Source organism: Anopheles ziemanni, chromosome 2 (assembly GCF_943734765.1).
Source record: "Anopheles ziemanni chromosome 2, idAnoZiCoDA_A2_x.2, whole genome shotgun sequence".
Taxonomy (NCBI): Eukaryota; Metazoa; Arthropoda; class Insecta; order Diptera; family Culicidae; genus Anopheles; species Anopheles ziemanni.
This window is the reverse complement of record NC_080705.1, coordinates 14,240,252-14,255,288: the sequence shown is the minus strand read 5'-3', so window position 1 is coordinate 14,255,288 and position 15,037 is coordinate 14,240,252. Positions and strand designations below refer to the sequence as shown.

At 46.4% G+C, this 15,037-nt stretch overlaps 1 protein-coding gene across 1 annotated transcript in view; it reads left to right on the top strand.

Annotated features, from left to right (window-relative positions):
• LOC131294975 (protein O-mannosyl-transferase TMTC2) overlaps positions 1-15,037 on the top strand; it is a 118,064-nt gene that overhangs the window by 33,788 nt on the left and 69,239 nt on the right. The window contains exon 2 of the mRNA XM_058323033.1: positions 4,374-4,929. Within this exon, the coding sequence (XP_058179016.1) occupies positions 4,374-4,929 (556 nt within the window). The remainder of the gene's footprint in view (positions 1-4,373; positions 4,930-15,037) is intronic.

Below are 15,037 nucleotides of genomic sequence, written 5' to 3'. Positions count from 1 at the left end.
AAACGCCCCAAGACCTCAAACACTCCACCATTAGCGGGCCCGCTACGCCAGCGTCTATGACACCGGAAGTGGGGCAGGTAGGAGACAATCCTCCGCGTGCTGTCATGCGGCCACTGCCACAGGACCGATCGAGGGACATCGTGGGGGTGAGGTTTTCCGCCTTTCCCTCTGGAAGGGATTTTCGTTTTCACTCGTTACATCCTGTGCCAACACCAGGAACATCCTGGACCCACTCCAGTCGTCCGAACGGGGGTTTCTCCCGAACCTGTCACCGGAACGGTGGGCAACGATAGGGCGGAAACATTACCCCACCACCCTTCCTTTTCCTTCCCTTGGGCACCGCGCGTTTGGTTTTTCATGTTCCAGTTTTGCGCGTCGGTTTCGGTCGGTTTCGCCCTCCCGTCTGCTGAACGTTCGAGTGTTTTTCTTTTTCGCCAGCACCGGAAAAGCATGTGATTGTGTTTACTTTATTTATTTGCAATCTTGAATGTCATCATATATCTTACCGGGGTTCGTTCGTTTACACGTTCTCGTTCTCTTCTTTTCTCGCTCGCGCTACCCTGCTTTTGGCACATAATCACATGCTCTCAGGTTACTTGCCGTTGGCCCAAGTCTCCAGTAGCTCGTTTCCCAAACACTAAACTTGCTTGAGAAATGGTGAAATGGGTTGCTGTGGAAGAAATCGTCCCAATGCCACCACCGGTAGCTGTCTGGAGCGAGATGATTTTCCTTGCATTTGCTCCACATTTTCCAACTTCAATTTCCCCGGCGCAGCACGCTGCACCGAGAGCGTGGAAAGTGTATTCCTTGCCTCAACAAACCTGCCCCCGACTGCTTTACGGTGGGTTGTGTTTCTTTGTTTCATGTTTATTGAATTTTTATTCCGGCACTTCTTCACCGACACCGTGCGCGGGTTGGGGCAGGGGAGGCAAGATTTATGTTGGTAATGTAATGCACCCGTTGCCCGAACGACGGTGCGAGCAGATCAAACAAAGCTCCCAGGCTGGTTGGGCGGGAAGCGATTCGACAAACACCGCTCATTGTCAGAATGCGAAATTACGGTGACATGATGGCGTAAATAGACGCGCTTCGCTCTCCACGAAGTTGAGGTTAGGTGTGGCCGACCGATGGTACATTGCGTTGGGATAAGAATCGTTGTTGGGTGCACAGAAGGTTTTGGCAAACTCAGGCCTAACCCAACAACGAACCGACAGCGGTGGCTGCTGGGAAACTAATTAGCGATGCTTGGATCGGCAGACCGTCGGAATGCACAAATTATCTCGGATGGCAAAGGTAGTGAGCGGTTTCGTACCTTAATCTCTCCGTCCAACGTGGAGTTGCTCGCGCGAGTATGCACCGATGACGGGATGCAGGTCGAAGAAATTCCGCAATCACAACCAGCAATTCCGGTGCAGTGAGCTTATTATCGTATCCCAGCGAAAGACGACGAATTTGAGGTTTGCAGCTGGGAGCGAGTGCGATGCGTACGCGTAGTCAAAAACTGTCTGCCCCGTGGAACCTGGTGGATATTCACAGCGATTGATGCTGGCTGCTGCCGCACACACGATGAACATTCCTTTTGTTTAGCCAGAACCACCCCAGCATTTCGAACCTTGACCTGCATCAAAGATGGAAAACGCTTCACCGCGAGCAATGACATTCCTAGTAAAACAAGGTGATACTCGTGGGACTATGGAATGTTGGCTGAGGTGAAGTGTATGGTTTCTTCTTCCATGCTCAAGTCGTTTCAAAACGATGTAAGGAAGATGTTAACTAAAGAATTTGCAGAACAAATAATTTCAAAAATGTGTAACCTTTTTTTAATATAACATAACAAAGAGGTGATCTAAAGAAGACGTTTTTGATGCTTTTAAAGATTTGGATATCATATTTTTGGAGCTGTTTTCGAAGACTTGCTATCACATAAACTAAACGTTAAGGATCTAACCTAGAAACAATCAAAATAATTTCACATGCAGAACCTTTTTTCATCTGTTTTTTAAATGCAAAACGAGATGTTTCAAAATTTTAGACAAGAGGTTTAGCCTTGTATCTCCTTCTTATAAAACTTTGACTTATTAATAGTTTGGTATAGTTTGACCAGGAAGGCTCAGTATATTTCATAATTTGGTAAAAATAATGTACTTTTATGTATCACGAAGAAAGTTGAAGCAAACATTGAATCAAGACAGTTTTTCTTTGGATCAACGAGAAGTGGTAACATTTACAGATAATGGTATTGTTTTTGAATACAAAAGAGGCCCGTTTAATATCCTTCACAATGCCTGATGTTTTTATTTGCTTCTTTAAACGATCCTACACCCTACAACAAAGTAGGGTTCGTTATCGTTGCATAAAACGCCAAAGTAATACCCAGGTGCAGTCGGAAGCCCTCCAGTCCTGCAACTGAACAATCCATCGTCAGCTCATTCCCGTACTCACTCACCCATTGCTAAAGCCGGAGGATGAAATATGTTCATCAACTCTCGAAAGTCAAGGGATCCGTGAGCCGGGACAGTACTGGGAGTGGAAGGCGCCTGTGTGGAGGCGTACTCGGTGATGGATTGAGCGCGCCGATGCAAACCCTACGCCGTGCGGTGCCGGAATGTGTGCATGCATGTTCATTTACTCACTTCCCGTCACGAGTCAGGCGCGGTATCGACCGTGGCCCACGGTACTATGTGCGCCGTAATGCGAAAGTTGATGGCGTTGTGGTTTATAGGACGGCCCAGTTGCGCCCTACGCTTGCCCCCGTTTCCCCCTTTGGTGTGGTTCCTGAATTCACCCAACGAACCTTGAACACATCAAGTGCGACCCCAACCTGCATAAGGGAAAATGGAAGGCGCGAATGGGTGGTCGACGTGCGGGGGGAGGATTTGCATCGACGCGAGCTGAAATGCAAGTAAACGTTAATAGTCTGCATGATCGATTAGTTCTAGCATACCGCGGCGCTGCAGCATAATGTCTCAACTTTCACTGCCACGCTGCGTCGGTGTTGGTGGTCGAGACCAATTTAATCGTGGAATATTTCGCTCCCGGAAGGGCAATTCCGGGTCGGTGGAACGCATCGGGTAGGGTCGACGGGGGAGGTACTCAACTCCGATAGGGATTCGCACTAAGTGGCTTCGTTGTCAGCGGTATTAATGACGGTTATCGAGCGCAACAATACGATTATTGTAGAAAACAGCATTCGCGACTTGGCTATAGCGGGAAGCGCTAGGAGATTGGAGTTGGACTTCTAAAGAAGGATTAGCCGTTTCGGTAGTCTCGGTATGCCGTTTTCAGGCTGGAGCGATTCACGATACATAAATGTGTTATGCGTAGAGTTGTTTTTTGCATTGTTCAAGAGATTCATGCATCTTTTAATGCAGGATAAGTGAGTCCCAAATTCATTTATGTTAAAAGAACAAAAAACTAAAGACCAAAAAATGGGTAGAGAGATCCCTCACAACAGTGAAAGGATCATCAAGATTCGTGAAAGTTCCGTAAAAGATTCATGAAGATTCATTAAGGTTTCTTAAGATTCATAAATGTTTGAAAATTCAAATCCCAAATGATCCATGAATCAATCGGAATGAATCTTTGGTGAAAGATTCATATGAATGAATCCCGCCTAAAGATTCATAAGGCACAACACTAGTTACATATTCATCTTCATGAATATTTTGATTACACGATTTTCTAACGATTTAAATTGGTAACGTATAACTCACTAGCTATATTATAAGTAATATTCTATATCTGGTCAAGACACGACCCCCTTGTTGTGATGTAAGTTAAAAAACACATTCAACCATGTTTGCTCAAAATGAACTCGCCCAACTTAATGCGTCCCTTTGGCTTCCGGAAACCGGCCCAGTCATTGTTGAAAGTTGCTTTAAGCTCCTAATGAGAAAATAATTGTATCAAATATGTGCATGGATTATACTTTATGGTTTTAATTTATAAACACTCCAGTCGGCAAAGGGGTGACGCCATCAACGCCGGCGGATGTGGGACGTGCGTGGGCAATCAGGTAAAGAAGGCCATTCCATTGTGTGTCGGAGCCGTTGCCCGAGGATGTCTCAGAGTGTGAGTGGTATGCAATAAAGTCTCGACTCTCGCCCGACTCTGAAGGTGGAATTAATATGCATGAATGCAAAAGCCTTTCCGGCGCTGCGTCGGGACGGGACTCCCGGAACCATATCGGATGGGCGCGTGAACGTGAATAATGCAATTGCAGTGTCTGGCGCATCGTCTGCTAATTCGATTCCGTCATTAGTGCCCTATTAGACGGGTACGGGTCTCGGATGCCCCGAAGACGCCACTGCTTCGACTGCTTCTTCAGGACACCTGGCTGACTCTCTCCTTCGCTTCTGTTTCGTTTCTTTCAGGCGGGCGATCCTCGGCAATCCGGATGTGCTCGGCTCGGGCAGCTGGTCGCAGATGCTGCAGAACGACTTCTGGGGCACACCGCTGACGGACTCGGGCTCGCACGGCTCCTACCGTCCGCTGTGCGTGGCCAGCTTCAAGCTGAACTACCTGCTGGACGGCTTCAAGCCGTTCGGGTACCACCTGGTCAACGTGCTGCTGCACTCGCTGGCGACGGGGCTGGTGGTGAAGCTGGCCCGCCACATCCTGCCGGCGGCCCGGTCGGGCGCGGCCGTCGCCGGCCTCCTCTTCGCCGCCCACCCCATCCACACGGAGGCCGTGGCGGGCGTGGTCGGGCGGGCCGATCTGACCGGCTGCATCTTCTACCTGCTGACGCTGCTCGCCTACATACGGCACGTCCGGTGGCGGCAGTGGGGCGACGGGCGGCAGTGGCTCGCCCTGGTCGCCACCCTGCTCCTCGCCGCGGCCGCCGTCCTCTGCAAGGAAACGGCCGTGACAGCTTTAGTGGTGTGCGCGATTTATGACATCATAAAGGGATACGCCGGATCCAGAGATAAGGTACGCGCTCCAACTGCACTCCTCACCTTCCATCCCCTTTGCCCGTTGCCTTCCGCTCCTCACAACCGAAACTCACCCCTTTAGTACATTTAATTTTAAATATGTTTTATGTATACCATTTGCCACATCCCCATTGCATCAACATACCCCGCGTTCCGTTTGTTTCGCGTTCGTCGCAACAATAGCCGTGTACATAAAATAACGACTTACGGTGCTCCAGGGAAGCGGATGGCTTCGGTTGCCACTACGTACGCTTTGTGGCAGTTGCGATTTGCTCCGGGGTACGTTGAGAGGAACACAGTATAGTACACAGTTGAACAGTAGAATGAGCATTACTAAGCGCATTTGCTTGTGAAGTATGGAAAGAGATCTAGTCTCTTTTTGTCCTCATATCCTGCGAGATAAACAGTGTGAGTTTTCCACGAAGCCAAATACTAGAGATACTTTTTTATATTTTTCAATGAAAATGTTTTTTTTTAATGGAAGTTCTATAACTGAAAACGCTTCAAACTTAAATTGAAAATAATTTATTTTGTTTCTCGCATCAGTTTTGTGATATGCAATATATTTGTTTAATTACATTTTTCAGTAATTTGTCCAACGAAATTTTGAAGATTTACCAAGTACTCTACGCTAAAAGTAAAGGTTTTGGTTATTAAAAAATTGTTGTAAAGTAAAAGGAATACGATCCCTACGTTGAGATATTTTTTTTAAGTTGAATAAAACCTGTTAAGTTGTTTGTCATTTTTATCAGTTCACTTCTAACAACAAACAAACATGAAAATAATGATATGACATAACAAACATGAAAATAAATATGTTTCCTCTCTTCATGGCTACATACAAAAACACCATTTGACTTAATTTTATAAACATCTTGCTTTATTCATATGCAATACGCAATTTTTATTTTAGGTTGGTTTCTAGGGTTTAATAAATATTCGACAACTTACAACAAGCTACACTTCCATAATCCTCCGCTAACAGTTTGTTTTGACAGTACAGTACTGCGATGCCGCGCAGTAGATCAGGCTGCCCGGGCAGGCCATCTTTATCTTGATAAACTTTTTCGGACTTTTCCGATGGCACACGAAATAGTTGGTGTTGTCCGCTGGATCCGGCATTCGTCCCTCCAACCGACAGCGTGGAACCGCCGGTCGGGACGGTTTCTTAGTAACCGGTGCCGCTGTCGTGGTGATCTTTTTCACCGGTTTCCTTTTGCCCGGCGCGGGCTTCCGCTGCACCGGTTCACCTCCGGCCTTCGTAAAGTCCATCGAGGGCAGGAAGATGATCTTTTGGGCCGGCGTTTGTAGGCTGCTGTGGAGTCGTAGTTTTTCTGCCTCCTCCCGAATCATCTCCACGTACCGTTGGGCCGTCCGTAGCTCGCTCTTGAGCTGACCGATGTCGGACGCTGAAACGGAGCCCTTCTTGCGCTTCATCAACGGACGTTCGGTGGCCGGTGGGTTGATCTTCGCCTTGCACGGTTTGTAGGACGCCATGTCACACATGCGCGAGTGTTTGTTGAAGGCGGTAAGCGAGGGACAGGTGTACGACTGGAACACACCGTTATGGGGATTGCAGATGTAGTACCGGAAGCAGTCGGTCTTGTTGGGCTGCCGACTACCAACCATGCAGGTGACAACGGAGATCCGATCGTCGTCCGGGTTCGCTTCCACCAGCGGCAACATACTGTCCTTGTACTGGTCGTAGTCGAACGTTGAATCACCCAGCGTAAACAGCTTTCGTCTAAGTTTCGAACTCTTCACGCCCGGAGGTCCATCTTCTTCCGAATTTTGTTCTGCATCGGTCGAATCACCATCACTTTTGTCATCCTCAGAACCAGTTTCTTCGTTGTCAAACTTTTCGTTAGACTCGATTGCACTTAGCTGATCGATTCGTTCGATAATATCTCTCAGCTTATCGTAACTACCAGAAGTTTGTTCTTGTGGAAAAACAGGTCTCATTGGGTTTTGTTTATAAAACATTTGTTCATTTGTGCTGGGAGATTGTTGCACAGGCGTAGCATCAAACGGAGACCAATTTTTGGTGCCGAAATTCGCTCCTGGTCCGCTAGCTGCCGATGGTACTCCTGAGAAAGGATTGTAACCGTAGCCTGGTCCAAAGGGAGGCATCATTTGGTACGAATCCTTTGTCACGTATCTATTGCCATAGGCATCGTAGAGGATCTGTTGTGGTTGGTTGTACGCGAATGAATCATTAACCGTTTGCTTTACTGGCACAACATTACCCATCGTATTACGGTCCATTTGGAATGGACCATCAAGTCCGGAACCAACTCCCGGTGTTCGATCGTTCATCAAAGCGGACGTTGGTTTTGCTTGATCTAAAACGGGACTAGGTGGATTAACTGGAGATCCTGCAGTCGCCGGTTGAACAGGATTCACCGATATCGGTATGAAAATCGGTTTAACAACAGGTTCGGCTGGATGTGCGACGGTAGCCGGTTTTTGATTAGCGATAGCTTGTTGAGAGATCTGCAAAATGCTCCTTATGATATCCTCCATACCGGGTGGTATTTTAATCGGCGAATTGTCCTTCTCCCCTTCCTTCTCAGTGGCCGGTTTTCTTTCCTCACTCAAAACCGCCGGCTTTGGCCACGAAAAGGTGGTATCCTTAAACTGGTTCCCCATTCGGTTCAGCTGATTCTGCTGCTTGATGATCTCCTTGAGGTGCTCGAGATGATTTTTTTCGCTCAACGGTGGCGGCTTGCTTTTACTCTTCACACCACTTTGCGCGTCGTAGAATGCTAGAAAAGAATCCAGCTGCTGTTGGCTCAAGATGCCCGTCGGATTACTCGGGGGCGGTTTCGTTACAAAGTTGGATGGTTTCTTTCCAACGCTAATGGGCTTTCGAACGACCGTGGGCTCTACGTTGAGCTGCTCGGTGCTTCCATCACCGCTCGACTCAAGCTCGTTGAACTCCAGCGATAAGTCGTTTGCTTGGACTGATTCTTGCGATCTTTCTTTACTCCTATCCGGAATCATGGTCGTTCCCATGGTGTTGGTGAAGGCACCGTTTAGGTTCTCAATGCCATATACGTTTTCTTCGCTATGATCATGCTCGTTCTCCGACGACAAGTCACATTCCCAGTCACTATCTGCAATTGTAAAAAGATAAAAGAAAGGCATCAATTTTAACGTCACATGACCTGGGCACTGCATTTTTGATTCTCCGCAAATCACTTTCGATTGGTGTGTGTGAGGTTTCTGATTCGACAGTTTTTTCGGTTAGTTTGTCATTTCAAATGGTTGATGAAAACATAAAGATAATAGAAAAGGGGCAGCCAAAGGGTTCACATGGGTTTTTTCAAACCCGATGTCGTTCCCTCGATCGTGCAGAATCAATTAACACCCTTCCGTCGGCTGCCGTAAATCACGGGTGGCGAGACGGAAGAAAAGTTTCACTTGTCACACTTTAGAACTGGGTTACATTACTAGGGTACGCTGTGGCGGCCAACGATCGGCAACCGGCAGAAATGTAGTCCCATTTCACGGGCAGTTACAGCTGCCTTCTTTGCCATCGGACTGTGAATTGATACGCTTGCTAATACGGCCTTGTTTGGCTGCTATTTCGACTCTCTTGGATTTCAAACTTCTAAACGATTATCTTCCAAAAGGTATATATGCGTTAGTAAAACTCACCGGGAACTACGCAGGTGCCTAAGTTTTGCATGTAAACTAGACCTTTCTGGCACTGGGCCGCTACCCAAGCATGACTTTCATCAGCTAATACTGTACACCGAAAGTACTGATCGCAGCGCGATGAATGCGGTCTTGTAGCTTCGATACAATCGTCTCGGGTTTCTACCACTTGCGCTGACGTGTAAACGATAGATGGCACCAAGAGTAACACTACTGCTGAAAAAAGTCTTGCCATTTTAAGTACAGTTTTATGCCAATTTTAAATACTTTGAGTAACACTATTTTAATATTCCTTTTAAATACACTGTTAACACAACGGTGACCGTCTAACTAGATCAACTGCATGCTTTGCGACATTCTCTCCGTTTTGCGATGTTTCTCCAATCCACTTAATGATTACACGATAATGTTCCGATAGTTGTACACATCCAAGATGCTGGTTAAAGTGGACTGGTGCGATGTTTGAAAATGTGACTATATTCTCTGCCTGTTGCAACGGGAATGAGATGAGACTGATTCACTGGAAGATGCTTTCCCCGGCTCAGCGTCGTGTGCTAAAGAAAGTAACCCGGTCTTAATTGAGTCGGGAACGCCACAGCATACTCGTATGCTTCAGCTGCTGGAGCCAACAACGTGCGATATGTGAAAGAAGCGGAGAAAAAGAAATGGTGAGCAGTTCGATGTTTCGCAGCCGTGATGAAGAGGTGAAAATTGTTCAACAGCTCTGTTTACTCGATATATTAGAGTAAAGTATCTCAGGCAACGCATGATAAACCTGGCGTCAACGACTCGTGAGCTTTCTCGAAACCACACTTTCACTGTTTTCACTGCGTTTGTGGCATGCACGGGTTTACTACAAAAGATTGATTGAATACTGTTTTATCTTTTAAAGTTTAGTGATGAGGTTTTTAATAATTGGTTGTTGATGATCGTTTATGATTGTTCAGCTGTTAACAAAAAAACGGAAATAGTAATGTTAGTATATTTATCTTAACATTTAAACATCCAAGAAGTTTTAAAACATACACAGCCCAAATATTTAAAAAAAACTGGAATTGCAACCATTTTCCTGCCTTATGCTCTACGAGCGATGAGTACTGTCATCAGTTATTTAATCGTATATTATGTTGTGGTAAAGAATCTTTTCCATCCTGTGTAGGTTCGTTCTTTTTTCGTTTGATTTAATTTTTCTATTCCATATCCAATTTGTAAAATATGATTATTTAACTTATTATCATGTTATTCTATGTTTATTATTGATGAGTTTACCCATGTCAAATTTCCTGTTATTGTGAACTGTAAGTTTGTACAACATACAGTAGAAAAGACCCATTCATAGTAGATCAGTGATTCGTTAATCAAAGTCATTCAACAAAAGCTGGCACAAATTCGTTTTTCTTTTGGCAAACAAACTCGAAGCCAATCGGACGAAAGCAACAGGATATCAAAAGTGAAACCTCCTCGGAACCGGGATGGTTATGAATTTGTATTCATGTGTGTGCTCCATTTGTTTGCGTGTGAGTTTGTGTGTGCGCCCATCCGGAATGGAGGATACGAATGAAGACGATAGCGAGACTGAATGAAACTATTCAAAGCTCCGCAATTTCGCAACCATTTTGGGGCAAAGCAAGCCAGAACGCGTCCCGTACGGACGCATGAAGAAGCGAGAAGAAAGTCCTAACGGGAGTGAAAAGGAAATTGGAGAGGAATAATCAACGGTACCATTGATCAAGAGCTGCAACCGATGCTTTTGTTGTCTGCCAGCTTTACGACCCGGTGGGTGGGTGAGTGGGTTTGTTTCCAAGGACCAGCTCTGACGTGCCCTTCGAGAGACGAATGAAACGAGAAACGGTGGGAGAAAAGAGCAACCCAGAACGAAAATAGCGCTCCAGGTGGGTGGTGGAAAGCGGTGGCTCAATCGATCGGGTATCAACGGGGGAAGCGAGCGAGGAGGAACGAAAGGGCAAAGCAAAATGGATCGAGAGCGCACGTCCTTTCGGATTCAGCTCCAGAATCGCAGCGGGACCGATCCGGAATGCTTTACAATCATCTTTCCCGGTGAACAACCGTGAATTTAACTCCATTCAAATATTTGCTTTCACTCTTCTCGGATTCCAATTCCCTTCGACAGACAGTTCGGGTTCGTCGGGTGTGGTGGCTTGTATGTGTGAGTGTGCTTTGGGACAGTACCTCCATCGCAAGGAGTTTTGCACTCGGGAGTGCTCCCCGGGTAGCTTTTTCCGAGGATTCGCTCTACGAGCCAGTTTTCTATTTTTCTTCCCTCCTATCCTACATCACCTTCGAGGGCTGCTGTGCTCGTTTTTCTCGCGTGATTCCTGTTTTTATTTAGTCTCATGTTGGTACGTTCCGGTGGAAGTATTTTTAGCCTTTCCTCGAATCTTCATTTTCTTTTCAACCCTTCCCTGAGCATTCTCCGGATGCAGATTGGTGCCGGTAGAAAAGCGATAAATTTGGCGCACGTCCGTACGTCGCGCACTTTGGCGTGGGGTGAGGATGGAACCTGCGCAGTCGCCTTAGTCTCACCCGACCCGGAGGTTCATTGACAATAACTTCCCAAGTGTGCACAAACGATTCGCCCGAGCGGACAAGCACGTTCCCGACGATCCCGCGCACGCAACGAGCGGTGAAGAATGGGAGCGAAAAAAAAGAAGCTTGAAGTGCCTGCCCAAGATGGTTCGAGTGGCACATTCGGAAGGATGGTCCCAGGGAAAAGGCGACCGGATAAACGGATGCAACTGCTGCTGCTGCACCCGATCGATGCCAGTGTGGAGGTCGGTTTGCATGTTCGCTTGCGTACGTGAGAGATTTCTTGCACACAATCGAATGTTCCTAGTAAACAGATTTATTTCATCCGTTTCGGATCAATCGGCTGACGAGCCCGGCTGGGCGTCTCCATCGGCGTGCTGCCTTTGTTCTTGTTCTGCGAACGTGCGCCTCCGTTCCGGGGCGGGGGAAAAAACGCGCAGCACGACCGGAAGGATTTATGGGACATGCTGCACATGACTCACTTACGGCGAAGGATGGTCAAATTAACTCTCTAACTATCCTGTAATGCGAAGGATCAACAGGACGACTGAAGGAGGGGGATTTGTCGATCAGTGAGTCCCTACATCTGTCTTTCGACGAAATTGTCTGCTGCTATCGAGTATCGGATTTTAGAGTATTAAATGGCAACGCTTCTTTTTGTGACCAACAAGCAAAAAGATTTCATTTGCTTTAGCACTGATTTCTCACCCTGAAACGGTACGACTTTTTTTTCTGTCGCTGCCACTCATCTGCATACATTTTCACTCCACTCAGCGACAAACACCGATCGATTTCATTCCATTTCCAATCGGGGCCCCCCGAATCCAATCAAGTGCAGCACAAACATCAAACGTACTTTACAACCGGTACGCAAATAGACTAGTGACAACCGACTTTCGCCCGGTCTCTTGGCTGCTCAAAGCTGCTTTCGAGCGGATCCGCCCGAGATGGCGTCGATGCCATCTAATATCCTGAACTCATTTTCCCGACCCTTTCGGAACGTTGGAATTTAACATCTCGCCTGCCGGTGCAGCGTGCTTCGGGTTGCGGGGGCTTTGATTTGCCCCGCATCGGTTTCCTTTTTTCGTATGCGTTTTCCATTCGCACGCAAACGACTTTGTACCCCATTTGCATTGATGGAAAATCCAGCAGCATGCTTGCACCCGTGGTGGGTGCCGGGGGTGGAGTGCATGGCTTAATTCGGCTCGATTTTCCGATCTTGAATTGAAGTACGTCAATTTAAGTTCACCTATTCCCGGAGCTCATGAATTCCAGCTCGGTTCGGGCTTTCGTCGTTGATTATGGGAAAAGTTGCTCCATTTTCAGTCCAAGTGGCCAAGGGGAAACACGGCGTGGCGATGACGCAAAGGGCACCGTTGATGAGCTCGTGAATGAAAGGGGTGAAAAACATCTCCTATTATCAGCCACTAGTGTTCCGCCACTACCCGTGTGTGTGTGTGCATGAAGAAATCTTGTCGAACACCAGTTGCTAGGTATCCTTTTGTGTCGCTTCGAGAGCACTCTTGCTAGCACACTTCTGTCCATTCGAGGGCCCGGTTCGGGGTTGAGACACGCTTTTTGCAGCACTTCCACCCAACAGCATGCAGCAAAATGCTGGCAAGAAAATTAATATTCTACACCACGCCGCACGCCGAACCGGCTGAACCACCTGAAGCGGGATCGCTCCGTTTCACCGTACACGTAATCGACACGATTGTCGAAGACGATGATCACAATAATAACGATGATGAAGGCGAGGTGTTCGGTCGCGGATCGGAGTCGGAGGGACGGGAGGTCGGTGGAAAACTTTTCCTTCGCTGCTCGGTGGTTAATGGCAAATTTTTCCTCCTTCATCTCACGCTGTCCGAACGGGGTTGCTCAATTTCCTTCCGCTTTGCGCCAGTCGCTTTTCCGCTTCCCATCAAAGGAAAATGGCTCGCTCGACGGGGTACAAAACATGCGTCCGGGGAGAATAAACGAGCTGGTTGTTTCATACGGATACCCCTTCCTTCGGTACACGGTTTCCCTCTTTCGTAAGAGCCTTGTGCTGCTGACTAATAGCTCGCAAGTGGACTACATCAGTTGGTTGCGAAGATCAGGCGAACGTTGTTAGTAGAGTGAAAAGACAAAGCAACAGTGTAATACCGAAGTGCTTAACATGAGAGCTGTAGAGATTGTTGGAAGGAAAAAAAATATCATAAGCTTCAAATGAAGACCCATCGAAAGAGTGTAAGAGGTTTCAGGTGGCTTCAGAGATGGTAGAAAATAATCTTTTCAATCAAACTTTTGGATATGTTTCGATTACACAGAGCTTTCATTCATACTTTTATCTAGATATTGTGCAAGAGTAGAAATTATAATTCTTTGAACTAGTTTTATCAAAACGCCGAGGCTCTGCCTATGTTTAGAATTGGCTGCAAATAAGAATTAAGAAATTGTGGCAATAATCCTTTAACAAGTGGCATACATTGAATAGAGTTAAAGTAACCCACTTTGTTTTTTTTTCTAAAAAACTAAGATCGGAGGATTTTCCGTGGAAAAAAGCGGAATGCAATCCAACGCTTGTAAACCGTGGTCAAAAACTCGAACGAAAAGTGCAAAAGACACGTGAAACTTAATCTCCTTACGGTGGATAAACGGGTTAAACCGACTCGGTTTGGCGGATGCTATGCTTCAACAACGTGCGTTTGTTAGAGGGTTTTATTTCAAACGCCCATGCAAACAGGGTTCAAAGGGAAAACTTATTGGATTCTGAAGAAAGAAACCTTTATAGTGCCTTCATGAAATATTTCTGACTGCCCACGTCGCTTCTAAAAGCACTAACAGAAAAACCATCAACTGGTAAAGAGTTTTTACAAGCAAACCAGTCGATTGGTGTGAGTGATCTTTGTCGAAATGCGAGCGAAATCATAAAAAATGTTATTTAAGGTCTGCAAAACCGGTTAAATATCATTTAAATATTTTATCGTTGTAGGCTATTGAAGAGAATTCTGAGAAAATTATTAAAAAGTATGATCTAGAGTAATTAAATGTGTTGCAAATTTATATGCAAGACTTTATTTTCGATGTGCTTCGTTGGTTTTTTTAAATAAGCCTTAAGTTGTAACTTTCTCGTAAAGAAAAACCAAACTACAAGTTCACTTCTACTTTTACAGTCCTTATTTACCAGTTCACTTTATCTAGGTAAAAAATTACCTCAGTTTCAACACTCCACGCAGACTTATGCTCTCCATCGCCGATGTAACGAACGAGTAAAGCCCACGGCTACAAGTGCTCGCACCAGCCCTTCAACGTTGGCAGCAAATCAATTGGATCCGCTGCGAGAATTATCTTTCTGAATCAACCATTTCATCGCCGATTAGCAGTGGCCACGAAGGCATAAGCCGCACATGGTGGAGGTGGGTTAAAAAAAGCACAAACGCTTCGATAAGCGAACACCCGAGCAGAAAAAAGGGAAAACCAATGAGAGAGAGAAAAAAAACCTCTGCACAAACGAATGATGAAACGGTTGATCGGAATCAACCGCAAACCGCAGAAGAAATTCACTTCCGTGCTCGTTAGCAATCGATTCCCTTTACGCCCATGCCGGACGGATTTAAACGGAAGCGGTGTGTACCACCGCAAGGAAATGAACGTAAAAGCGATTTCCAGAAATCAAGTGATGAGCCACCTCATCCCGCGGCGTCGTTCCCCACCTATCGGACGGTACCGATTGGTGGTGGGGAAAAAAGCAAGAAAAATTCCCAACGGGATATGTTTGCATGACGACGGGAGAATGGGGCGAAAGGAAAAAACAACACACTGTTGCAAATGGAAATTTCTGTTTGCCCAGTCATCAGCATTATCGGTCTGATGATGATTATTGAGTGTCTGGTGGCCCCGACTTTCCCTCTCGACGC